This window comes from Ranitomeya variabilis, chromosome 4 (assembly GCF_051348905.1).
Source record: "Ranitomeya variabilis isolate aRanVar5 chromosome 4, aRanVar5.hap1, whole genome shotgun sequence".
Lineage (NCBI taxonomy): Eukaryota > Metazoa > Chordata > Amphibia > Anura > Dendrobatidae > Ranitomeya > Ranitomeya variabilis.
Window position 1 is genome coordinate 530,445,415 of NC_135235.1, and position 26,900 is coordinate 530,472,314.

Here is a 26,900-nt window from a genome sequence, read left to right on the forward strand (position 1 = left end):
GCCGATCTCAAACAAATTGAGTTGAGATCTATAAGTCTGGAAAATGTTATAAAGCCAGTCCTCAAGCTTTTGGACTCCAGCAAACCACAGTGAGAGCCTTTATCCACAAAGTGGCCGGGAGACCAAAATTACGCCCAGAGCACAGAGATAACTTATCGAAGAGGTCATAAAAGACCCCACAACGCCATCCAAAGAACTGCAGGCCTCACTTGCCTCAGTTAACCCCTTACTGACAGAGCGAATTTTGTCCTTAATGACCAAGGCAATTTTTACAATTCTGACCACTGTCACTTTATGAGGTTATAGCTTTGGAAAGCTTTAACAGATCCCACTAATTCTGAGAATGTTTTTTTCATGACATATTGAACATCGTGTTAGTGGTAACATTTCTTCGATATGACTTGCGTTTATTTATGAAAAAAATTAATTTGGCGAAAATTTAGGTGTGCCAGGCTGGTGGGAGTGTGAAGCCCACCACCTGAGCTGTTTGCGGGCAGGAGACTGCCAGTGCCGGGGTCTGCGGGGGCTGACCGGAGGGGAGTATGCGGGCGGTGGGCAGTGACTGCAGGGGAGTAGGGAGGGACTAATCAGACTGTGTCCGTCGCTGATTGGTCGCGGCAGCCATGACAGGCAGCTGGCGCGACCAATCAGCTACTTGGATTCCATGACAGACAGAGGCCTTGACCAATGAATATCCGGGACAGACAGATGGAAGTACCCCTTAGACAATTATATATATAGATACAGTACAGATCAAAAGTTTAGACACACCTTCTCATTTAAAGATTTTTCTGTATTTTCATGAGTATGAAAATTGTACATTCACACTGAAGGCATCAAAACTATGAATTAACACATGTGGAATTATATACTTAACAAAAGTGTGAAACAACTGAAATTATGTCTTATATTCTAGGTTCTTCAAAGTAGCCACCTTTTGATTTTATGACTGCTTTGCACACTGTTGGCATTCTCTTGATGAGCTTCAAGAGGTAGTCACCGGGAATGGTCTTCCAACAATATTGAAGGAGTTCCCAAAGATGCTTAGCACTTGTTGGCCCTTTTGCCTTCACTCTGAGGTTCAGTTCACCCCAAACCATCTCATTGGGTTCAGGTCTGGTGACTGTGGAGGCCAGGTCATCTGGCGTAGCACCCCATCACTCTCCTTCTTGGTCAAATAGCCCATACACAGCCTGGAGGTGTGTTTGGGGTCATTGTCCTGTTGAAAAATAAATGATGGTCCAACTAAACGCAAACCGGATGGAATAGCATGCCGCTGCAAGATGCTGTGGTAGCCATGCTGGTTCAGTATGCCTTCAATTTTGAATAAATGCCCAACAGTGTCACCAGTGTAAGGGGGTATGCAGGCGGCTGGTTTGAGCCCTGCATTCCTGTGCATGCCTACCTATTGAAACTGGGTACTTCTTTGTGTTTGCTGTGTGCCCTGTGTGGTCTATGATAGCTGACACTGTTTAATATGATAATGGCTGACACTGTTCTGATACCTGTGTGTTAGGGACAGGAATAGGGACAGTCAGTGGCAGTGGTAGGTCAGCATTGGTAAGGGTTATGGCAGTGTAGTTGTGGGTTAGTGTTATGGGGGCACTGTAGAGTAGGAGATTAGATTGTGTTGAGAACTGGTTTCAGTCAGAGTAGTGACAGTTGAGAAAGGGGCGGAGCCAGTGTAGTGGCAGGGAGAGTGCCTTCCTGAGGTAATTTTCAGGTAGTGGGAGGAGCTAAAGCTGTGTGAGGAGAATTGTTCTAGAAGGAGTTGTGACAGAAGGCTGAACAGAGCAACAGTGTAGAGTTAAGAGAGCGAGGCAGCCTGGAAGAATCAGTGGCTAATCTGTGGGTTACCTCCCGTGACATCCGGGACTTACGGTCCGAACAGGAATTGCGGAGGCAACCTGAATTTTCACCCAAGATGGGGAAAGTGGACGGGGAGCACTCAGTATCAGCTAGCTTGATGATTCAGGAAGCTGCGGGCCTGAGAGCCATGGTGCAGGAAGAAAAGCTGAGGGAGCAGACCAGGGAAAACACAGGAGATGGATTATACATGTATTGGGACAATGGATGGACTGTAACTGTTATGAAGATGCACGAGTTAAGTAAAGTTTTATTGAAAATGAACTTGGACTTTGAGAACATTTGTGTGTGTCTGCGACGAATTGGAGAATTGTATGCTGTGAAGGATTCTGACCCACAGGTGGGTGAAATACGTGACACACACAGCACACCACAAAATGGACATGATATTTCTGTAGCGGAGTGTCGGGGTGTGATGAGGAAGCAGCAGCAATCCCTCGATACGGCTACCACCCTGGCCCCCGTTACACCAGCAAAGCACCCCCACACCATCACACCTCCTCCTCCATGCTTGACGGTGGGAACCAGGCATGTAGAGTCCATCCGTTCACCTTTTCTGCATCGCACAAAGACATGGTGGTTGGAACCAAAGATCTCAAATTTGGACTCATCAGAACAAAACACAGATTTCCATTCATCTAATGTCCATTCCTTGTGTTCTTTAGCCCAAACAAGTCTCTTCTGCTTGTTGCCTGTCCTTAGCAGTGGTTTCCTAGCAGCTATTTTACCATGAAGGCCTGCTGCACAAAGTCTCCTCTTAACAGTTGTTGTAGAGATGTGTCTGCTGCTAGAACTCTATGTGGTATTGACCTGGTCTCTAATCTGAGCTGCTGTTAACCTGCGATTTCTGCGGCTGGTGACTCTTGGTCTTCCTTTCCTGGGGCGGTCCTCATGTGAGCCAGTTTCTTTGTAACACTTGATGGTTTTTGCCACTGCACTTGGGGACACGTTCAAAGTTTTCCCAATTTTTCGGACTGACTGACCTTCATTTGTTAAAGTAATGATGGCCACTCGTTTTTCTTTACTTAGCTGCTTTTTTCTTGCCATAATACAAATTCTAACAGTCTATTCAGTAGGACTATCAGCTGTGTATCCACCAGACTTCTGCACAACACAACTGATGGTCCCACTTATTAAACCTGACAGGGCACACCTGTGAAGTGAAAACCATTCCCTGTGACTACCTCTTGAAGCTCATCAAGAGAATGCCAAGAGTGTGCAAAGCAGTCATCAAAGCAAAAGGTGGCTACTTTGAAGAACCTAGAATATAAGACATAATTTCAGTTGTTTCACATTTTTTTTGTTAAGTATATAATTCCACATGTGTTTATTCATAGTTTTGATGCCTTCAGTGTGAATGTACAATTTTCATAGTCATGAAAATACAGAAAAATGTTTAAGGCTAGTTTCACATTTGCATTTAAAAACGCAGCGTTTAAAATGCAAACGCAGGTGGTGAAAAAAACGCATGTAAACGCGTGCAAACGCTGCGTTTTTTAGACGCATGCGTTTTCTCATGCGGTAAAAAAAACGCGGCGTTTTGATGCGTTTACATGCGTTTTTTCCTGCATTTGCATTTTTGAAACGCATGCTGAGAAGTGTGTGACAGCTGCCAATCATCAAAATCATCTAGAAAACCCACTATAAATAGAAATAGCTAGGGTTGGGGTTGGGGTTAGGGTTGGGGTTGGGGTTAGGGTTAGGGTTAGGATCCCTAGGGTTAGGGTTAGGGTTTGGATCCCTTTATCACCTTGATGGTGGGGGGTGGCTTATCAGTGTGTATTCTTGATTTTTTCTATTGAAACGCATGCGTTTAAAACGCAACCAAACGCATGTGCTTAAAAAGGCATTAGTTTACATAGACAGCAATACATTTTTTTGCCGCAAAAAAATGCATGCTTTTTTTGCGGCAAATTACTACATGTTGCATTTCTGCAACAAAACCCAAGCATAGAAACGACGCATGCGTCGTCAAACGCGGCAAAACGCATCCAAAAAAACCGCATGCGTTTTTAATGTTAAATATAGGAAAAAAAACGCATGCTTTTTTTGCGCTAAAACGCAGCGGCAAAAAACGCAAATGTGAAACCAGCCTAAATATATATATATATATATATATATATATGTATATATATATATATATATATATAAAAATATATATAAATATATATATATATATATATATATATATATATATATATATATATATATATACAGTATATATACTGAATATTGGGATAGAGTCATTAAGACAGTAAGACACTTCTTACACATCAATTCTTTTATGCTAATAGCTATTATAGTAAATAAAATACCTGACATGAGTATGTTCTCGCAGAATTGCCGAAGGATTGATATTTTGTTCTTTCAGACAGAAGTTATAACTATGTGGTTTTGTGGTCAAGCAATATACTTTTTTAAAAGGTTCCTTTTTAGTAGTCTGAAGGCATACTAGGCACAGGAGTGAGAAAAAAACTTCTAATCTAGGACACCCAAGATATAGAAGCTGGTGTTGTGGCAGTCTGCAATGAGTAGTTGGTAACGTATGAAAAATGAACACCATACCCGCAGCAGATGAGGATGAGGAGCTGAGAGTAGCTTGTGGCAGGAAGAGCTGATGCTGCAAGAATAGGACAAGCTAATAATGTTTTGCTAATAGAGTATGGGGAAAGCACATACCGTACTACTGGTCAATGATCTGAAGTCAATATACTCTATGTTCCACAATATCATTATAAGACGTACAATCAATACATCTTTTACTAGGGTACTTTTCATTCAAATTTGTTTAAAATGACACAAACATATGCTTAAAAAAAACCAAAATAAGCATTTCTTACTTATTGAGGCCTCTTCCAGTCCAGCACCTTCTCACCACTGCTCATTGTCTCTTCGCTGCTTACCGTCCCTATGATAAGGCTTCGGTGGTGTCAACAATGTGCCAACCACTGTGCTTAGTATTGATGGAGGAGTGGAGGGCACAAGACTGCTGAGCCCAAAGACTGTGTGTAGCACTCACATGCTGTAAAAGGGTCATTATCACTGAAGCTCTATTGATATAGACTAGCTCAGGGGAGCAGTGAAGAAGTGGAGATGGAGTGAGGGGCTTCAACAGATAAGTAATACTTATTTTGTTGTACTCAATTTTTACTATCTTTAAATGTTATGTACCTGTAGACCATTTTTTTTTTTTTGTAAAAAAAAAAAAGGACAACCCTTTAAAAAGTTTTATTGTGGCTGTCTTATCAAGATATGCCCACCAATAAAGCAGCTTTTGTAACCTAAAAATTGTATATAACATTGGGCCTGTTCAATCTAATAATGCCCATGCAAGAACCCAGACTTCCTGATAGCTTTCCTTTAAAAACTGAAGTTCATTCCTTGAAGTGCAATTGAAGGCATGATTTGGCCAAATTATGTGCAAAGGGTCTCATTTTTTTCCTAATATTCAGAAGCCATATTGCTATTCATATTTCATATATTTCACATTGACATACTTATTTATATGTTAGGTTAATAACCAAGCACTCCGCCCTTCAACATGTGGTGATTTTAATTACAGCAGGTTCCTACCTACCCTGTTGTGAAATTGGATTCTGGGCTCCCCCGGTGGCCACTTGTGGAATTTAACTTGTGTGCAACATCCCCTCTGTTCACCTGCTCCTATCAGGATGTGGGAGTCGCTATATAACCTTGCTCCTCTGTCAGTTTCATGCCGGTCAACAATGTAATCAGTAGCCTTTCTGTGCATGTTCCTGCTACTAGACAACTCCCAGCTAAGTTGGACTTTTGTCCTTGTGTGTTTTTGCATTTTGTTCCTGTTCACAGCTGCTGTTTCGTTACTGTGTCTGGAAAGCTCTTGTGAGCGGAAATTGCCACTCTGGTGTTATGAGTTAATGCTAGAGTCTTAAAGTAATTTCTGGATGGTGTTTTGATAGGGTTTTCTGCTGACCATGAAAGTGCCCTTTCTGTCTTCATGCTATCTAGTAAGCGGACCTCGATTTTGCTAAACCTATTTTCATACTACGTTTGTCATTTCATCTTAAATCACCGCCAATATATGTGGGGGCCTCTGTCTGCCTTTTGGGAAAATTTTTCTAGAGGTGAGCCAGGACTGTCTTTTCCTCTGCTAGGATTAGGTGGTTCTCCGGCTGGCGCTGGGCATCTAGGGATAAAAAAACGTAGGCATGCTACCCGGCCACTTCTAGTTGTGCGGCAGGTTTAGTTCATGGTCAGTATAGTTTCCATCTTCCAAGAGCTAGTTCTCATATATGCTGGGCTATGTTCTCTCGCCATTGAGAATCATGACAGTTTGACCGGCCCAAAAAAGGGTTAAATTACTGGCTGAGAAAGGAGAGAAAAAAGAAGTCTGCTACAATTTTTTTTTTTTTTTTTTTTCCCCTCTAGTTCTGAGTGTGCTCTTAATTGAATCACTTGCTAGTCTGCCTATACTGCAGCCTTCCTCTCTTCCTCTCCTTCTAATCCTTGAATGGCTCTGTGTTCACCTGTTTCTAATGGATCTTCAGAGTGTAGCTACAGGTTTGAATAATCTCGCCACAAAGGTACAAAATTTGCAAGATTTTGTTGTTCATGCACCTATGTCTGAGCCTAGAATTCCTTTGCCTGAATTCTTCTCGGGGAATAGATCTCACTTTCAAAATTTTAAAAATAATTGCAAATTGTTTTTGTCCCTGAAGTCTCGCTCTGCCGGAGACCCTGCACAGCAGGTCAGGATTGTAATTTCCTTGCTCCGGGGCGACCCTCAAGACTGGGCTTTTGCATTGGCACCAGGGGATCCTGCGTTGCTCAATGTGGATGCGTTTTTTCTGGCCTTGGGGTTGCTTTATGAGGAACCTCATTTAGAGCTTCAGGCGGAAAAGGCCTTGATGTCCTTGTCTCAGGGGCAAGATGAAGCTGAAATATACTGCCAAAAATTCCGCAAATGGTCTGTGCTTACTCAGTGGAATGAGTGCGCCCTGGCGGCGATTTTCAGAGAAGGTCTCTCTGATGCCATTAAGGATGTTATGGTGGGGTTCCCTGTGCCTGCGAGTCTGAATGAGTCCATGACGATGGCTATTCAGATCGATAGGCGTCTGCGGGAGCGCAAACCTGTGCACCATTTGGCGGTGTCTACTGAGAAAACGCCAGAAAATATGCAATGTGATAGAATTCTGTCCAGAAGCGAGCGGCAGAATTTTAGACGAAAAAATGGGTTGTGCTTCTATTGTGGTGATTCAACTCATGTTATATCAGCATGCTTTAAGCGTACTAAGAAGCCTGACAAGTCTGTTTCAATTAGCACTTTACAGTCTAAGTTTATTCTATCTGTGACCCTGATTTGTTCTTTGTCATCTATTACCGCGGACGCCTATGTCGACTCTGGCGCTGCTTTGAGTCTTATGGATTGGTCCTTTGCCAAACGCTGTGGGTATGATTTGGAGCCATTGGAGGCTCCGATACCTCTGAAAGGGATTGACTCCACCCCATTGGCTAGTAATAAACCACAATACTGGACACAAGTGACTATGCGTGTTAATCCGGATCACCAGGAGGTTATTCGCTTTCTGGTGCTGTATAATCTACATGATGTTTTGGTGCTGGGATTGCCATGGCTGCAATCTCATAACCCAGTCCTCGACTGGAGAGCTATGTCTGTGTTAAGCTGGGGATGTAAAGGAACTCATGGGGACGTACCTTTGGTTTCCATTTCATCATCTATTCCCTCTGAGATTCCTGAATTCTTGTCTGACTTTCGTGACGTTTTTGAAGAACCCAAGGTTGGTTCACTACCTCCGCACCGGGAGTGCGATTGTGCCATAGACTTGATCCCGGGTAGTAAATACCCTAAGGGTCGTTTATTTAATCTGTCTGTGCCTGAACATGCTGCTATGCGAGAATATATAAAGGAGTCCTTGGAAAAGGGACATATTCGTCCTTCGTCATCTCCCTTAGGAGCCGGTTTTTTCTTTGTGTCTAAGAAAGACGGCTCTTTGAGGCCGTGTATTGATTATCGACTTTTGAATAAAATCACGGTTAAATATCAATATCCGTTACCACTGCTTACTGATTTGTTTGCTCGTATAAAGGGGGCCAAGTGGTTCTCTAAGATTGATCTCCGTGGGGCGTATAATTTGGTGCGAATCAAGCAGGGGGATGAGTGGAAAACCGCATTTAATACGCCCGAGGGCCATTTTGAGTATTTGGTGATGCCTTTTGGTCTTTCAAATGCCCCTTCAGTCTTCCAGTCCTTTATGCATGACATTTTCCGCGATTATTTGGATAAATTTATGATTGTGTATCTGGATGATATTCTGATTTTTTCGGATGACTGGGACTCTCATGTCCAGCAGGTCAGGAGGGTTTTTCAGGTTTTGCGGTCTAATTCCTTGTGTGTGAAGGGTTCTAAGTGTGTTTTTGGGGTTCAGAAGATTTCCTTCTTGGGATACATTTTTTCCCCCTCTTCCATCGAGATGGATCCTGTCAAGGTTCAGGCTATTGGTGATTGGACGCAACCCTCTTCTCTTAAGAGTCTTCAGAAATTTTTGGGCTTTGCTAACTTTTATCGTCGATTTATTGCTGGTTTTTCTGATGTTGTAAAACCATTGACTGATTTGACTAAGAAGGGTGCTGATGTTGCTGATTGGTCCCCTGATGCTGTGGAGGCCTTTCGGGAGCTCAAGCGCCGCTTTTCTTCCGCCCCAGTGTTGCGTCAGCCTGATGTTGCTCTTCCTTTTCAGGTTGAGGTCGACGCTTCTGAAATCGGAGCTGGGGCGGTGTTGTCGCAGAGAAGTTCCGACTGCTCCGTGATGAGACCTTGTGCTTTTTTTTTCCCGTAAATTTTCGCCCGCCGAGCGGAATTATGATATTGGGAATCGGGAGCTTTTGGCCATGAAGTGGGCTTTTGAGGAGTGGCGTCACTGGCTTGAGGGGGCCAGACATCAGGTGGTGGTATTGACTGACCACAAAAATTTAATTTACCTTGAGTCTGCCAGGCGCCTGAATCCTAGACAAGCGCGCTGGTCGTTGTTTTTCTCTCGGTTTAATTTTGTGGTGTCTTACCTACCGGGTTCTAAGAATGTTAAGGCGGATGCCCTTTCTAGGAGTTTTGAGCCTGACTCCCCTGGTAATTCTGAGCCCACAGGTATCCTTAAAGATGGAGTGATATTGTCTGCCGTTTCTCCAGACCTGCGGCGGGCCTTGCAGGAGTTTCAGGCGGATAGACCTGATCGTTGCCCACCTGGTAGACTGTTTGTTCCTGATGATTGGACCAGTAGAGTCATCTCTGAGGTTCATTCTTCTGCGTTGGCAGGTCATCCTGGAATCTTTGGTACCAGGGATTTGGTGGCAAGGTCCTTCTGGTGGCCTTCCCTGTCACGAGATGTGCGAGGCTTTGTGCAGTCTTGTGATGTTTGTGCTCGGGCCAAGCCTTGTTGTTCTCGGGCTAGTGGATTGTTGTTACCCTTGCCTATCCCGAAGAGGCCTTGGACGCACATCTCGATGGATTTTATTTCGGATCTGCCTGTTTCTCAGAAGATGTCTGTCATCTGGGTGGTGTGTGACCGTTTCTCTAAGATGGTCCATCTGGTTCCTTTGCCTAAGTTGCCTTCTTCTTCCGAGTTGGTTCCTCTGTTTTTTCAAAATGTTGTTCGTTTGCATGGTATTCCGGAGAATATCGTTTCTGACAGAGGGACCCAATTCGTGTCTAGATTTTGGCGGGCATTCTGTGCTAGGATGGGCATAGATTTGTCTTTTTCGTCTGCTTTCCATCCTCAGACTAATGGCCAGACCGAGCGGACTAATCAGACCTTGGAGACATATTTGAGGTGCTTTGTGTCTGCGGATCAGGATGATTGGGTTGCTTTTTTGCCTTTGGCGGAGTTCGCCCTCAATTATCGGGCCAGCTCTGCCACCTTGGTGTCCCCGTTTTTCTGTAATTCGGGGTTTCATCCTCGATTTTCCTCCGGTCAAGTGGAATCTTCGGATTGTCCTGGAGTGGATGCTGTGGTGGAGAGGTTGCATCAGATTTGGGGGCAGGTGGTGGACAATTTGAAGTTGTCCCAGGAGAAGACTCAGCTTTTTGCCAACCGCCGTCGTCGTGTTGGTCCTCGGCTTTGTGTTGGGGACTTGGTGTGGTTGTCTTCTCGTTTTGTCCCTATGAGGGTTTCTTCTCCTAAGTTTAAGCCTCGGTTCATCGGCCCGTACAAGATATTGGAGATTCTTAACCCTGTGTCCTTCCGTTTGGACCTCCCTGCATCCTTTTCGATTCATAATGTTTTTCATCGGTCATTGTTGCGCAGGTATGAGGTACCAGCTGTGCCTTCTGTTGAGCCTCCTGCTCCGGTGTTGGTTGAGGGTGAGTTGGAGTACGTTGTGGAAAAGATCTTGGACTCTCGTGTTTCCAGACGGAAACTCCAGTATCTGGTCAAATGGAAGGGATACGGTCAGGAGGATAATTCTTGGGTCACTGCCTCTGATGTTCATGCCTCCGATCTTGTCCGTGCCTTTCATAGGGCTCATCCTGATCGCCCTGGTGGTTCTGGTGAGGGTTCGGTGCCCCCTCCTTGAGGGGGGGGTACTGTTGTGAAATTGGATTCTGGGCTCCCCCGGTGGCCACTTGTGGAATTTAACTTGTGTGCATCATCCCCTCTGTTCACCTGCTCCTATCAGGATGTGGGAGTCGCTATATAACCTTGCTCCTCTGTCAGTTTCATGCCGGTCAACAATGTAATCAGTAGCCTTTCTGTGCATGTTCCTGCTACTAGACAACTCCCAGCTAAGTTGGACTTTTGTCCTTGTGTGTTTTTGCATTTTGTTCCTGTTCACAGCTGCTGTTTCGTTACTGTGTCTGGAAAGCTCTTGTGAGCGGAAATTGCCACTCTGGTGTTATGAGTTAATGCTAGAGTCTTAAAGTAATTTCTGGATGGTGTTTTGATAGGGTTTTCTGCTGACCATGAAAGTGCCCTTTCTGTCTTCATGCTATCTAGTAAGCGGACCTCGATTTTGCTAAACCTATTTTCATACTACGTTTGTCATTTCATCTTAAATCACCGCCAATATATGTGGGGGCCTCTGTCTGCCTTTTGGGAAAATTTCTCTAGAGGTGAACCAGGACTGTCTTTTCCTCTGCTAGGATTAGGTAGTTCTCCGGCTGGCGCTGGGCATCTAGGGATAAAAAAACGTAGGCATGCTACCCGGCCACTTCTAGTTGTGCGGCAGGTTTAGTTCATGGTCAGTATAGTTTCCATCTTCCAAGAGCTAGTTCTCATATATGCTGGGCTATGTTCTCTCGCCATTGAGAATCATGACACTACCCATAAATGCAGACTTTACTGAGAGAGGTACTAAACAAAGGAGTACCAACGGAGCATAGAGGTAATGAAAAATAGTAAATTTTATTAAGTTAACAAGCATAAAGTGCATAACAAGTCAATATACAATAAGGTGCAAAAGGATGGTTAAAAGAGTGAGTATCCCCCGGTGTGAACTGCCCCTATATGTAACGTGCATGGTGCCAAAAAGGAAAAGCAGCCCGAAGTCAATTGTAAAAGTTAACCAGTGGGTAGAAAATGTCCCACAGCCCAAAAAAACAATAAAGAGCGGCGCTTACCAGTATTGAATGATAGGGCAGTGTATATATAGTGGTGTCAAGGATGCCAGAGCAAAAAACATTTTGCTGCAGCTCTCTGCTCTGGTCCATACTAGGTTTCTTAGGATCACCTAGATGACATCCTTATGCCAAAAAGGCCATATGGAACAACACTTTTAAAGATAAACAAAACTAATATGTACTCTGCAGGGGCGGACACAGATAAAAGAGGGCCTCTGGGCAAGAACAGTACATGGGCCCTTTGCAATCCAATGTGCCTGTGAAAGAAGCTGCTTGGTGCTTTTGAGGTGGAAGTTGGTCCCCATACCTCTTAGGCCCATGTGGGGTTGCACAAGTTGCACTAATTGTGTGTCTGCCACTGGCACTCGGTGCCACATTCTCCCTCTAATATCAGATGCACAATTGTTCTACAGCTTTTCCCATTCACTTTTTTTTGGACAGTGATATAAGAAAGTCAACAGTATGGGTATTTGATCTTGCAATAGGTACCTCATGCAATCTGAAGGCCCCGTCTCACATAGCGATTTACCAACGATCACGACCAGCGATACGACCTGGCCGTGATCGTTGGTAAGTCGCTGTGTGGTCGCTGGGGAGCTGTCACACAGACAGCTCTCTCCAGCGACCAACGATCAGGGGAACGACTTCGGCATCGTTGAAACTGTCTTCAACGATGCCGAAGTCCCCCTGCAGCACCCGGGTAACCAGGGTAAACATCGGGTTACTAAGCGCAGGGCCGCGCTTAGTAACCCGATGTTTACCCTGGTTACCAAAAAAAACAAACAGTACATACTCGCCTTTCGGTGTCCCTTGCCGTCTGCTTCCTGCTCTGACTGAGCCGCCGTACAGTGAGAGCAGAGCGCAGCGGTGACGTCACTGCTGTGATCTGCTCTCACTTTACGGCCGGCAGTCAGTCAGAGCAGGAAGCAGACGGCAAGGGACCTGACGGACATCAGATGGTGAGTATGTACTGTTTTTTTTTTTTTTACATTTACGCTGGTAACCACGGTAAACATCGGGTTACTAAGCGCGGCCCTGCGCTTAGTAACCCGATGTTTACCCTGGTTACTAGTGAAGACATCGCTGGATCGGTGTCACACACACCGATTCAGCGATGTCAGCGGGACCTCAACGACCAAAAAAAGGTCCAGGCCATTCCGACACGACCAGCGATCTCGCAGCAGGGGCCTGATCGCTGGTACGTGTCACACATAGCGAGATCGCTACTGAGGTCGCTGTTGCGTCACAAAACTAGTGACTCAGCAGCAATCTCGCTAGCGATCTCGCTATGTGAGACGGGGCCTTGAGTCACTTGATTCCCTTTTTAAGGGGACTGTGCAAATAAAATTTTTGCTTGGTCACCAGGCTTAACACAAATGTACAAGTAATTTTGAAACAATAAGTCAAAAAATCACAATGACTCCTCCTCACCACTGTTGGTCTCTTCTTGGAGATCAGTCTGCTCTATGTCCTCTGATTGAGGCTCATCCTCTTCTTTACAGTGCTGGTATTTGGCAGCACGAGGGTCAAGGTCTGTGACTCTCTTTAAAGAACAGACACTAAGATCTGAAATAGAAAAACATTTGTGTCATGTCAAAGAAACATGAGAAAACTCAACTTATTAGTTAAATTGTGCTGACATTAAGAATGGAAAGAAAAAAACTGCTCACTCATACTCTGCTGACAGATTTGTAAAACCAGGGTGCTGAACAGAACTGATCACAGCTTTACATAGAGAAATGGTATTTTTTCCTTTTTACAACAGAATTCAAAATCAATTTGATCCACCACCACAAAATTAATCAACCCTTCAACCTGGCACTGAATAGTAACTATACAGTTTTTCCTGTATAGTCAACTTACTTGGTGCCCTCTGTTTGATTCGGACTACCTCTTTTGCTCAGATCAAAGTTCCTTTCCTTCTACTTCCAAGATGGCCTCTATAGTGGGATTGAGAGCAGTGGTAAGTTGTAATGCCTTCCTTTCCCTGCTTTCCTTTACTGTGGGATAAGAAGGGCAGGTCAGGTGTGGTTTAGACATACTACTGCTCTCCCCATGTCACCGCGGGGGCCATCTTGGAAGCAAGACAAACACAACTCCGATCTGAGTGGATGAGGCAGCAGGAGGCAAGCAGAAAGCACCAAGGAAGGTGACTATACATGACAACATATAATCATTTTTCAGACCCAAGGCAGTGGGTCTCTTTAAAACAAATCCATTAACTATCCTGACATGCCTGTTTCAAAAAATGTTTGTACTTCTTGTACTTCTTTTGTTCTTTGTACAAAATAACACTTCTGGATCATGTTTTCTTATCACTCTATGCGCATTTTCTCTGTTATTTCATCTAGAGACATATGATGATAACCGAACAACTGTCTATCTAACACTGCCTATCGGTGATGACTGTGGAGGACACGGACACCCAACTTTGACAAAATCATGGTGAAACCTACCTGTCGACTAATTAATACATTTGGAATGGCACAACACCAGTAAAGAAGTCCACATTTTATTTCAAACTGGTCAGAAAGCAAAGGAATCATTTTAAAATGCAGAGATGGTCCTACAGGTCTTTTCCAGCAATTTTACAATGATGACCTTTCAACTACCATTAAGTGACCAGGTTATTACTACCATTAAGTGACCAGGTTATTATTATTATTATTCTTTTTAATGTATCCTCTGCTTTCTGGCCAGGTTTAAAATATCCTTAAAAACCACTATAACAAAAAAAGATCCAAGTATTTCACAAGGAATGCAAGAATTTACTAAAGGAGACATATCAGGAGAGATTATTTCTAAAAATGTGTTACTATTATTTAGTTATTATTATTTATAATAGTAGCAGTAATAATATTAAATTTAAATGAAAATGTAAATGTAATCCAAAAATGAATACCAATGTACTAAGATGTCTAGATCGACTTCAGGTCTCTTGACTTCAACTCAACATCCTCATATATGCCTGTAAGGCGTGTTCAGGAGACCCAAGTCGGTCTGGACATCACAGTCCATACTTTGGACCTAGTTTCATAGATTCTGAATGTAATCGAACACACAAGAAACAACTATAAAAGTAATCTGTCAGGTGATTCATGCTGCCCAAACCAATATTGCACCTGGATTGCCAGTAAATACACACTGAAGATCCGGCCTTGAACAGTAGTCGAAGACCAGACTAGTGTCTCCTAGTGCCTCTGTAGAAGATTGACAGGTCTGCACATGTGTACATAGTGAGATACATATCAATCACCTATAGCTGTGCTGGGAAGAGTTGGCCAGACTAGTCTCGTCTCTGGCTATGGTCCCTGGCTGGATCTTTAAAGTATAATTTCTCTGAAACATTTCAGAGAAAAGTTTACCGGGCTGTAATTAGTCAGCCAGGCTGCTATTCAGGCTTCCCGCAGTTTGGGCAGCATAAACTGCATGAGAGGTTCCCTTTTGTTGACTTTACCTGCTGGTTGTGGCTGCTCCTGATAGTTCACAGAATCCATACTTGTATCCACATCTGCAATACAAAAATAATATTCTATGATTAATAGTACACTGTTTTGCTTTCATAGAGTAGTTAATCAATCATAGTTTCCGACAATCTATGTGTGCTAGTGAAAGACATGAGAAATCCAACCTCTGTTACGGTGATGCCAGTTGGTGCCACTTCTTTGTGAGCTGTACGATTTCACTAGTCATAGCTCCGATTATGAATCAGCACAAGTTCTGGTGCACAATAGACATGATACAAATTTCCATTTGCAGCCATGTCTACAGAGCAATGTTTATAAATGAAATCAGTTTTGAAAACGACTGCATTTAAGTTTTGTGATCAGAAGACACAAATATAAGAGGTAACACAAACTGAGAAATGTAAAGTGACCGAGGCAGAATCGCAACCTGCAGCTTCAGCAGATCTGATAGTGAGGTTTCCTCTGCTGCCTTCATCTCTTATAGGACTCACCATCTGACGTGTGATCTTTTCTTCTGTGATCCCATTTCACTTAATTCTCAATCACTTTAACTCAATTAGTTTTTATTTTTCCGGTTGTGCAGAACCTGGCCACAAATAAAGCCCTGCCTGCTGTTTTGCATAAACAAGCCAATATACAAGAAATTCACCAATGAACATGTACTGGAAATGACAGAAACCTGCTCAGTTTCCTCCTCATTAGTGTTTCCCAATTGATGGCATACTGCCTGGCATTGCCTGATACAAGAATGATGCACGGCTTCAAACCAATATATGTAAAGGTGTTTGATTTTATTAATATTATTATGAGTAGTATTGATATTAGTCTTGGTTAACATTAAGTTTGTCTGCTCATTCAGGACTGTTGGGGACTTTCATCTATTCTGATGTTCCCCCAATACAGAAAATGAGTTTAATGAGACAAAGGGGCCAAATCATGAAACTTTGGACTGTGTCTGACTTCTTTTATAGAGTCCAGTGTCGGACTGGAGTGCCAAGAGCTCACGAGTAGCACTGACTATGGGGTCCACTGTTCAGCTATATAAAAAATTACATTCTCTTAAAATTAATTTGCAAGTACCCTTATTGCCTACCTTGATCATTAATTTCATTATCTCATATTTTATCCTTTTTTTAATATGGGCTCCTTATTTGTTGTCGCATTCTTATGTTTCCCATGTGTATGGATTTAGGATTTAGACTGATTTGCTGGTTACAACTTAATTTTTTATGCACTTTATCCATGTATTTGGCACTGGCACTTTTGTGCACATGGTAGAAATAAATTGATATTTTATTTATTATTTTTCCATTTATTATTTTATTTTACATTCTATTTCCATTACGCATGTTTGTATAATGTCTCCCAGGAAAACAACACGTGTCACCCTGTGGTTCTTGCAGCTTGCTGCCTGCAGCACCCATCCTGAGCGAGGTTCCAGCACACGCAGTTTCTTGTCCTTGCAGGTTGTGGCCAGTAGACTTCCATCCAGTAGACTTCCATCCGTATTAAATGACATACAGAAGATAACATCTGTGTGACAGTCTATCATCTTCACTGCTTCCCTTTTTCCAGATTCCAGATCAGTATCTTGTAGTCACACCCAGCACTGAACAGTATATTGTTAGCAGTAAGGTGCCATTCTATGAGACCCACTCGTCGACTGTGTCCATAGAGCTCCAATACTGCTTCAGTCATGTTCCTCTAGAGTCCGCCATCTGTAATTTCCCACATCCTCACCGAAGTGTCTTCAGAGCGGGAGGAGATGACATTCTCAATGAACGGGTTCCATTTAATTTCTAGTACTGTGCCCTGGTGCCCACACACCTCGGGGTGATTGGTCTCAATGCGTCCAGTCTGATGAAGGGGAATAACCAGGAATAAGCCCCCTCCTGCACTCTCGGTGACAATAGTTATGAACTTGGCATTGACAGCACAGAAGGGGTTATCATGCACAATCTTAGTAATGGGGATACATTCATAACAGTTCTCCTGGCTTGCAACTTTGCCGTACACATTTCGGAATTTAGAGCACTGCGGATGCCATGACATCAGTTTGATGTTCGACCATGTGCTGGACCACATGGGGGCTTGGGGTGCCAGCTGGTTCCAGGTTTGTTTCCATGTTTGATTATAATCTTCTCTGGTACTTGCTTTTTGTTTTTGTTTTTTCAGACCATTAAGTTTTTTGTAAAAAAAATTTCATGTTTTTTCGCATTTATTATGTCTCCTGATACTTTTGTCATTATTACCAATTAATGATTTTCATTTAATGTATTTTTTTGTGATGTGCACCTTGCTTAGTGTGTAGCTTTTTCTCTTTTTATATATTGTGGGTTTTGTTTATACACATAGTATTATACAACTGTACCGAATATCCCAGGCTCTGCTCCCTTCAACCTCAATCCGCTGCGCTCTGCTGTGCTCCACATCGGTTTTTGCAGGTTGCCCGGCATGGCTCAGTTACATCATCCCTTGGCCTTTTAAGGCCCATTAAGACCCACACCTGTGTCTTAGAATTGTGATTCAATACTCTAGTTGGGCACCCCATACTTACCCTGCTTCTATCAATTCATCTGTCCTGCTACTCCATATTTGAATAATGTTTTTGGGATATTCAGATGAAAACCCCTGACAGAGTGTTGAATGGGATTCTCCAGGTCATTACGAGTTCATAGACACCAAACATGTCTACGTTATTTTTTATGTAAGTGGTGAAAAAAATTCCAAACTTTGTTAAAGAAAACAAAATTGCTCCATTTTCCAATATCTGTAGCATCTCCATTTTTTGGGATCTCGGGTCGGGTGAGGGCTTATTTTTTGCATGCTGAGCTGACATTTTTAATGATACCATTTTGGTGCAGATACGATCTTTTGATCGCTTGTTATTGCACTTTAATGCAATGTCGCGGCGACCAAAAAAAGTAACTCTGGCCTTTTGCCTTTTTTTCTCTCTACGCCATTTAGCGATCAGGTTAATCCTTTTTTTTATTGATAGATTGGGTAATTCTGAAAGCGGCAATATCAAATATGTGTATGTTTGATTTTTTTATTGTTGTATATTGAATGGGGAGAAAGGTGTTGATTTGAACTTTTATATTTTTTTATTTTTTTAATATTTTTAAAAACTTTTTAACTTTTGGCATGCTTCAATAGTCTGCATGAGAGGCTATAAGCTGCTACAATCCAATCGTCTCTGCTACATAGAGGCGATGATCAGATCGCCTCTATGTAGTAGAATTACTCATTTTCTATAAGTACCGATCACTGGGTGGCATTCACAGCAATCCAGCAGTGACAACCATAGAGGTCTCCAGGAGACCTTTGGTTGTCATGCCAATGAACCGGTGACCCGCGATCACATAACGGGGGTCACCGGTGGGCGGGTTTCCGGCTTGATGGCCAGAAGCGCGAGTTAAATGGCGCTGTCAGCAGCATTTAACAGGTTAATAGCCGGGGTGGATTGTGATTCCACCCACGGCTATTGCAAGCACATGTCAGCTGTTCAAAACAGCTGACATTTACCAGGAAAGATGTGGGCTCACCGCTGGAGCCCACATCAAAGGAAGGGCCTACATCGGCATACTATTACGCCCGATGTCGGAAAGGGGTTAAAAGAGGAAGCCATAATAATGTCAGCAGGAATATAATCTAATTCTAACGTATTGGAAAAACTAATTACAGTGAAATCAAATGAATCATTGAAGACATACGTGAACTGTATTCAAAAACTTTGAACAGCGCAACGGACTGTTATTTGTAGCGCCTTTGTGCCTTCAGAGAAACAAGTGTAGATTTAGCAGGGAGCAAAACACTTGCAAAAATGTGCATTGCTCTCATTTCAAAATCTCTCTCTTCAGATGTCTTCCATGACCAATGTGGATACTTAGATCTAGAGGAATAGAAGCACTTCAAAGCTAACACAATGTAATGTGATGCAATGGATTTGCTTTTTCTCACCCGTGACTGGTTTAGTGTAATCGTAATCTATTTGGTATATCATAGTGAGGTTGAGAAATGATGCAGGGAACTTAAAAAGGTGCTGGTTTTGTATTGTTGTCTATGGGAATATTATTACAGGCATACTGAAAAGTTAACATTTTCGAAATTACAATGTGCTTGATTCATCATCTGTGTTTTTTTAAGTCACTTTTCTTTTTTGACTTGTGGTCTTCACTGACTTTTGTGTTCCAAAATTATGAAAATGACACACATGATTCATGAATGTTGCGCAAATCCTAAAATTAGCTTTTTTCTGTCTTTAACTGGTTTAGTGACTTTTTAGTGGGAAAAGTCGCATTTGTCACAAAATGTTGCAAACATAAAAAAAAAAAAAATCACTCCGGAGGAGGGTAGGGGAATGCAGAAGAGGTGCACCAAATTGTGTGATGTTTAAAAAAAGTCGCATTTCATAAACCAGTCTGAAACATCTAGAAAAGCCACATTGATGAATAAAACTGACTAAACCATAAAAGACAACTTGAAATAAAGCAAAAATCATTTGTTGCAAATCAAAAAGTCAAACTGAGAGGTATTTCCACCAAGACTGTCCAAATATGTCCGATGTTCAGCTGAATGCTGTGGGTCCAGCTTCTACAAGCCTCAGCTATTTGCCTTCCAAGGAAGCAGCATATATAATAATAATAATAGGAAGAAATTAGACTCAGTATAACCCTGTCCCCACATTGTCTCATATGAGCAGTGTACCAGAGTTTTCTTGAAAGAGCTATATACACATAAGCTTTGTAATATCCTAATCCATACTTAATGGAGTAACTTTTGTTAGTGGGAATCTATCAGCAGGTTTTTGCTATGTAATCTGAGAGCCCCATAAAATGTAGGAGCAGAAACCCTGATTACAGTGATGTGTCATTAGACTGCATTTTGCTGTTTCAACACAATCAGTGTTTTAGCAAGAGATTATCACTACAGGACAACTGGCCATGTGCCTCTTAGTCCAACCTCGGCCCCAGTACTGTTTCGCAGCTCTCTGTCACTATATAATGTACACAGAAACCTGGGGTGTGCGTGGGGTTATACACAGCTCAACAATTGCTCTGCCAGATCTGCAGCAGAGAAAAATGTGCCTGTATCAGAACTGCTGCTCCCAGTAAACTAAGTGATACATCCATGGAATCAGGGTCTCTGTCCCAACCTCATGCTGCTATCAGATTATATAGCAAGAACCTGCTGACATATTTCTATTAAAGAGTAACTTAACTTTGAACATGAGATTTCATCTTTGGCAGGCACTTTAATTGTCTGCAGACAGTTGAGGGGGGCCATATCTAGAGACCCCCACCGATTGCTCATGAACAATGCGCTGTCTGAGCACGCACACAGACCCTAGGCTTAGTAGATAGGCATTAAGACCTATGCTTTCTACTTGATGTGTATTCCAAGTCTGTCAAATATGAAAAATCATAATCAAACTTCTTTCTTCAGCTACTTAATAAAATATTTCAAGTAAATTCGGAGCTTCTCATCTCAGTATCCACAGAAAGACCTAAAAGGCAGCCGAGGATCAATTTCTACAGTTGGTAAATTGCACACACTGTTCCTATTTTCCTTATGTGTGAAATGTGTTCATACTTTTTCACAAGTGTAGATAAAATATTGTATGTTGCTAAATTGGGTTTGTAGGAAATGGGAGGATCACACTTTATACTGACACTATCTAAGTTGTTATATTTAGTCTTCACCAGAGAAGATGGTGAAGATGTTCTAGTCTAGTGAACATCCAGTGATACAGTATAAATGTGTCTTTTCAGTGGTACATACAATGAATAAAATCTGCCTTTGGAGAAACATTTTATATAAAACAAAAGTTCTGAATCTTTCTAAGGCTACTTTCACACATCAGTTCTTTGTCGTCAGGCAGGATTCGGCAAATTTTTGAAAAAACGGATCCGTTGCAGATTGTGAAAAAGAGATGCAATGAATCTGTTTTTTTGCTGGATCCGTTTTTTTTATTTATTACCTCGGGGATAGAGTTTGGACTTCCTGGTCCGGGAGAGAGAGAGGAGAGAGAGACCCTAGAACGGAAAATGCGCATGATTTGTATGGAGAATGCATGAAAAACTGGATTCGGAGGAATTCATCATTTCACATCTCCGTTTCATACTTTTTTCGCAGGATCCGTCGCTGGGTGTTTTTTCGCCGGAAAGAAAAAACGTTCTGTACATTTTCTCCGTCTGCCGGAAACAGCTTTTTTGATGGATCCGGCAAAAAACGGAAGACACGTGAGGCCATCATGCACAATCCGGCGCTAATACAACTCTATGAGAAAAAAACGGATCCGGCGGAAAAAAAACCAGATCTGTTTTTTTAAAAACTCGCCGGATTGTGCCTGACGGCAAAAGCCTGATGTGTGAAAGTAGTAGTTCTCCAGAACTTCACGCCTTGTGGTCTCTAGATACATAGAAAGGGTCTGCTTACAAGCACAAATGTATGCACATGCTGCATGCATGAAAGTGCATGCTAAGGGTTCGCTCACATTAGTGTAGAAATTGGATGAGTGCAATGCCAAAAAAATTTCATTGCACTCTGGCCAATGTTATTCAATGAGGCAGTGTTCATCTGCGAGTGTTTCCTAAGCTATAATCAGGCTGAGGAAAAAATTGCAGCATGCTCCGAGTGGCCGCGTATATCGGACGAGACTTGCAAATGCCAGTCAATGGGTGCGACACAAATAACAGACCATGCGTCCTACATATTATAAACTTGCGCCTTTTAACACCTTTCATGTGGAGTTTATTGTTAAGCTTTTTAGGCTTGTTTAACCTAATAAATAAATATAAATAAATCACAGCTGGCATCAAGCTCTGGTGTTAATAAAGGAGAGGTGTCTCTCAGACACCCCCATTACTAAGGCTACTTTCACACTAGCGTCGGGAACAACCCGTCGCTGTGCGTCGGGCCGACGTTCCCGACGCTAGCGTGGTCTCCGCCGCACAACGGGGGCAGCGGATGCATTTTTCCCACGCATCCGCTGCCCCATTGTGAGGTGCGGGGAAGTGCGGGGAGGTGGGGGCGGAGTTCCGGCCGCGCATGCGCGGTCGGAAAAAGCGGACCGTCGGGAGCAAAAAACGTTACATGTAACGTTTTTTTTTCCCGACGGTCCGCTATCACACGCCCAAGCGTCGCAAAACGGACGCAACGGTTTGCAATGCGTCGCAAATGTGTCGCTAATGTTAGTCTATGACGAAAAAACGTATCCAGCAAGAACTTTTGCTGGATGCGTTTTTTCAGCAAAACGACGCATTTGCGACGTATTGCAGTTAACGCTAGTGTGAAAGTAGCCTAACCCAGTAAAAATAAAAATAAAACACACACACAAAAATACTTTATTTGAATAAATACTTTCCCACACTTTTCCTGGTTCACCAACGTATTAAAAAAAAAACCCATGCAGGTCCGAAAAAGTCAAACTCACAATCTTCATGTTTGCAGGCAGTAACTTAATTTATGAGCCACAGACAACAGTGTTGAAGCTAGGAGGGTTTGGTAATTATGAAACTACAATGCAGCAATGCAGACAGTAAACTCAGAAGCAGATTATACTGGTATATAGAGATATATCTGTACATAGCAGTGTATATCTATGTACCTGTATTCTAGAGGTGAAGAAAAAAAATAAGATTTTTGGGTTCCTATAAAGCTAATAAAAATAATGAAACACAATTACATTTTCTCTTTTTTTTTTTACAGGGAGTAGCAAAAGCAAAAGCAATGAGCCACAGGCTCCTCTGACAACAGTTGGAGAAATTTGTATACTTGAATCTGCATTGCAGACCCTGAACTCACAGGCAGATTATACTGGTACATACTGTAGAGACAAATCTGTATATAGCAGTGTATTTCTATGTACCTCTATTCTAGAGGGAGAATTATATATTTTTTCTTCTATAAAATTACTAGAACATAATGAAAAACAATTACAATAATGTCATTTTTAATTAGCTTTTTTTTTTTAAAGTAAACATCACTAATCTGCAAATAACAGACATATTGGTGTCCCTGTAATCGTAACAATCCACACAACACAGCGATCAGAATATTTGCAGGGATCGGTAAATGGTGTAAAAAAATGGATTGATTTTTTTTCTCTATTACACCCATAAAAAATGTAATAAAAATGTAACGTTGAGGCTGTGTTCACATGTAACGTAAATGCTGCATTTTTTCTGTTGATTTTTTCTCCACGCTCTCTTCTGTTGTCCACATCACACGTCGCAATAACAATCTTTTATGATCATTGAATGTTGCTCCATTTCTTTTATGCATTTTCCCGCTTATTTGATGTGTTTTTTTGGTGCAGATTTGAATCTTAGTTCTTTTTTCATAGTACAGTAAAGCTTTGATTATGCACTTATAAATGCAGTTTTTTTTTACTTGCGTTTTTGTAGGCTCCCTGTAGAAGCTTAAAGATAAAAAAGCACCAAAACTGTACAGTACAAAAGTGTCTGTTGCGTTTTTTCTGCAGCTTTTTAGGCACAGACATTCTGCTGTGTATAAGGGCTCCTTCTCACTTGCGAGAAATACGTCCGAGTCTCGCAGGTTAAAACCCTGCTCTGGTGCCGGCACTCCAGAGCGGAGTGTGCAGCCACTCAGCAATACATGGAGCTGCATGCTCCGCTCTGGAGTGCCGGCAAGTGAGAAGGAGCCCTAAGGGTATGTTTCCACATTCAGGAAACGTTGCGTGTTTGACGCTGCGTAGAGCCGCAGCGTCAAACACGCAGCATACAGATGTTACAGCATAGTGGAGGGGATTTCATGAAATCCCGTCTCCACTATGCATTAAAAGACGCATGCGGCAGACCCGCGTAAACGGACATGCGGCGCGTCTTTTCAGAACGCAGCATGTCCTTACAATGCTGAAACAACGCAAGAACAACGCAGGTGACCTGCCAGTGACCTCAGGTGCAGATTTGATGCAGATTTTACCTGCGTAAAATCCTGACCAAATCCTAATGCAATCCTGAACGTGGAAACATACCCTAAGGCTACTTTCACACTAGCGTTAACTGCATTCCGTCACAATGCGTCGTTTTGCCGAAAAAACGCATCCTGCAAAAGTGTTTGCAGGATGCGTTTTTTTGCCATTGATTAACATTAAGCGACGCATTGTGACGGATTGCCACACGTCGCACCCGTCGTGCGACGGATGCGTCGTGCAGTGGCGGACCGTCGGGAGCAAAAAACGCTACATGTAACGTTTTTTGCTCACGACGGTCCGCTTTTTCCGACCGCGCATGCGCGGCCGGAACTCCGCCCCCACCTCCCCGCACTTCCCCGCACCTCACAATGGGGCAGCGGATGCGCTGGAAAAATGCATTCGCTGCCCCCGTTGTGCGGCGGACACAACGCTAGCGTCGGGAACGTCGGCCCGACGCACAGCGACGGGCCGAGCCCGACGCTAGTGTGAAAGAAGCCTAACAGTCCAAGCAAATCGGATGTGATTTCAAAAAACTGTAACCCCTGTGCATCTAAAGACGCTGCTGAACTGTGCGGTTTTGGTGATTTTCTTCTCTAGATGTTTCTATGTGTAACTTGAATAAAACACATGTGGAAAAAATGCAGTTATTTTTTTTAAGGTGCAGAATCAAAACTTTTCTGTACTACAAAAACACATTAAAAACGTGAACTCACATTTGCCCCAAAAACGCATAAAATAATGGTGAAAAGGTATAAAAAATCCTGCAAAAATGAAGAAGACTGTTATTGCATAGTTTGGTGCGGACACCTGCAGAAAACAAAAGAAACAGTACACAGTATTTACGCCATATGTAAACATGGTCTTACAGTGTCACGGGTATGTCAGGTGTGACAGACAGTAGAAGTTCATTGCACTTGGCTCTGCAACCCCACCTTCTTGATTTTTGCATCCCTGTTGTGGAGTGTAATCCTTCTCCCTCTAGGACCTAGCTGTGACCTCCACCTTCTGCTGCTGATTGACACACCCTTGCTGGATGTCTAAATACCTTTAGTTTCTTCAGCAAGGCGCTAGTGATAACTATTTTCTTCTGTCCCAGTTGGAAGTGCTAGTACTCAACTAGTGTCTTCTTGGAGTTCTCTTGGAGGATTGTTGGTATGGTCGCTCTCGCTTGTTTACCCGTTTTGTCCTTAATTGTAGTGGGGGCTGACTAGCGCTCACCCAGTTCCCCTATCCTGGGCCTATCGCTAGGGGCAGTCTGGGATTGAAATCCTGCTTGGCGATAGGTGCGGAACCTATTTAGGGGCATTAGTGGAGTCAGGGTGTTGTCAGTTCTGCCTAGGGATCTACACTCCCACCCGCTTCACGTTGTTGTGTACCTAGTTGCTCCCTAACCCAGCGTTACATACAGACACCAAAAAGCTAGATGTCAAAAAGTGAAGATACATAAAGATGAGAAAGTTCTGGCTGCTATGACTGAATGAATGAATGACTGAACAAAAATTAAATCCACAGGTCCCAACTAGAACTGAGCAAGACACAAAGATGATGTCACACCAGCCCTGACTAATCAAAAGCTGCACTGGGAATGCCAGAAGGGAAGTGATTTGCAGCCTCCTATGGAGCGGTCAGGTAGCACTAACCTGGATGCTGGACCGGAGTCCCGTTAATTGATCCACTCATTTCTAGTTCCAACTGTCCTGGAAACAGCGGACAGTCCCAGATTTGGGTCTACACCCTGCAGTCTCAGGCATCTGCTGAATTTCCCTCACTGTCACCGCCAGAGTATAAAGAAATGGTAAATGGGTGTGGCTGGAGTGTCACAATTGTCAAAATTGCTGCTGCGCTCATAGAGCACCACGTAGTTTATCCCTCTTCCTGTTCTTCAAAAGTTGGGAGCTATGGCAGGGGGCACTGTTGGACCTTTTCCATTTGGCCAACCAGCTTCATGTTTCGCTACTGCGTACAAGAGCTTTCTTTTGTGTGATATATTGCATGCACAATAATTTGTGTTCTATAACATGCATTATTGTTTATCCATGTTGTGCCCAAGCTGATATTAAAGATTCAGCAAACCAATACCAACTCATGCTTTTGCAGGAATAATGCAGTTTGGTCTCATAAAGGTAATTTCTCAACATATTTATATTCTTTTCAGAATTACATTAAAGCAAACCTGTCATGTCTAATAACACTAGTAACCTTCAGAAATAGGGTTATAGTGGCTGGTGACCTTCATAATGCTATTAACCTGCACATTAACCCTATATCTTCATGTTAATAGTGTTATCGTACATGACAGGTTCTCTTTAATGTGTAATGAAATTTTTAATATTTTTATGTCATAGCCATTTTATTAGTCCTGACTCTTGTGATCTCTAATGATAAGTGAAACCAAATTGCAAAACCAATGGTTTAGACCAGTGTTCCCCAACTCCAGTCCTCAAGGCCCACCAACAGATCATGTTTTCAGGATTTCCTTTGTATTGCACAGGTGATGCAATTATCACCTGGGCAAGACTAAGGAAATCCTGAAAACATGACCTGTTGGTGGGCCTTGAGGACTGGAGTTGGGGACGCCTGGTTTAGACCACATAAATTACTTCAATGCTTCTCTTAAAGTACCACTCTAGCATTTCCCCATCTGTTAGTTATCAGGTTTTTTTCAGGGGTGGGGGAGGGGAACATGTATTTTTATAAAGAATCATGCTTAGTATATGTGGTATCATTACATTTTTCAGGAATTTTTTGGATTTGGAAATTAATTAAAAAAGGAATTCCACTCTTATTTTTTCCTTTTCTTATTTTTATGTTAGCAAACAAAAAGGTAAGAAAACATCAGCAAGGCAATAAGTAGTCCATTGGATGATGCACGGATAAGGAGGGAACAGTATCCCCGGCAGCAAACAAGAAAAAAGTGGAGAAAATCCAGCACCAAGGAAAAATACATAAAAAAATTGAATTTATTCGGAATCCATTAAAAAAGTCACACAGGACTGACAGTAAAAAAGAGGGGGGTTCAAAT

The 26,900-nt window shown here is 42.6% G+C and overlaps 1 protein-coding gene across 1 annotated transcript in view; it reads right to left on the bottom strand.

Moving 5' to 3' along the window:
* The window catches only part of IKZF3 (IKAROS family zinc finger 3), a 200,984-nt gene that overhangs the window by 137,367 nt on the left and 36,717 nt on the right, over positions 1-26,900 (bottom strand). The window contains exons 2-3 of the mRNA XM_077252366.1: positions 14,931-14,984; positions 12,905-13,039 (exon numbers count right to left, since the gene is read on the bottom strand). Coding sequence (XP_077108481.1) covers positions 12,905-13,039; positions 14,931-14,984 — 189 coding nt within the window. The remainder of the gene's footprint in view (positions 1-12,904; positions 13,040-14,930; positions 14,985-26,900) is intronic.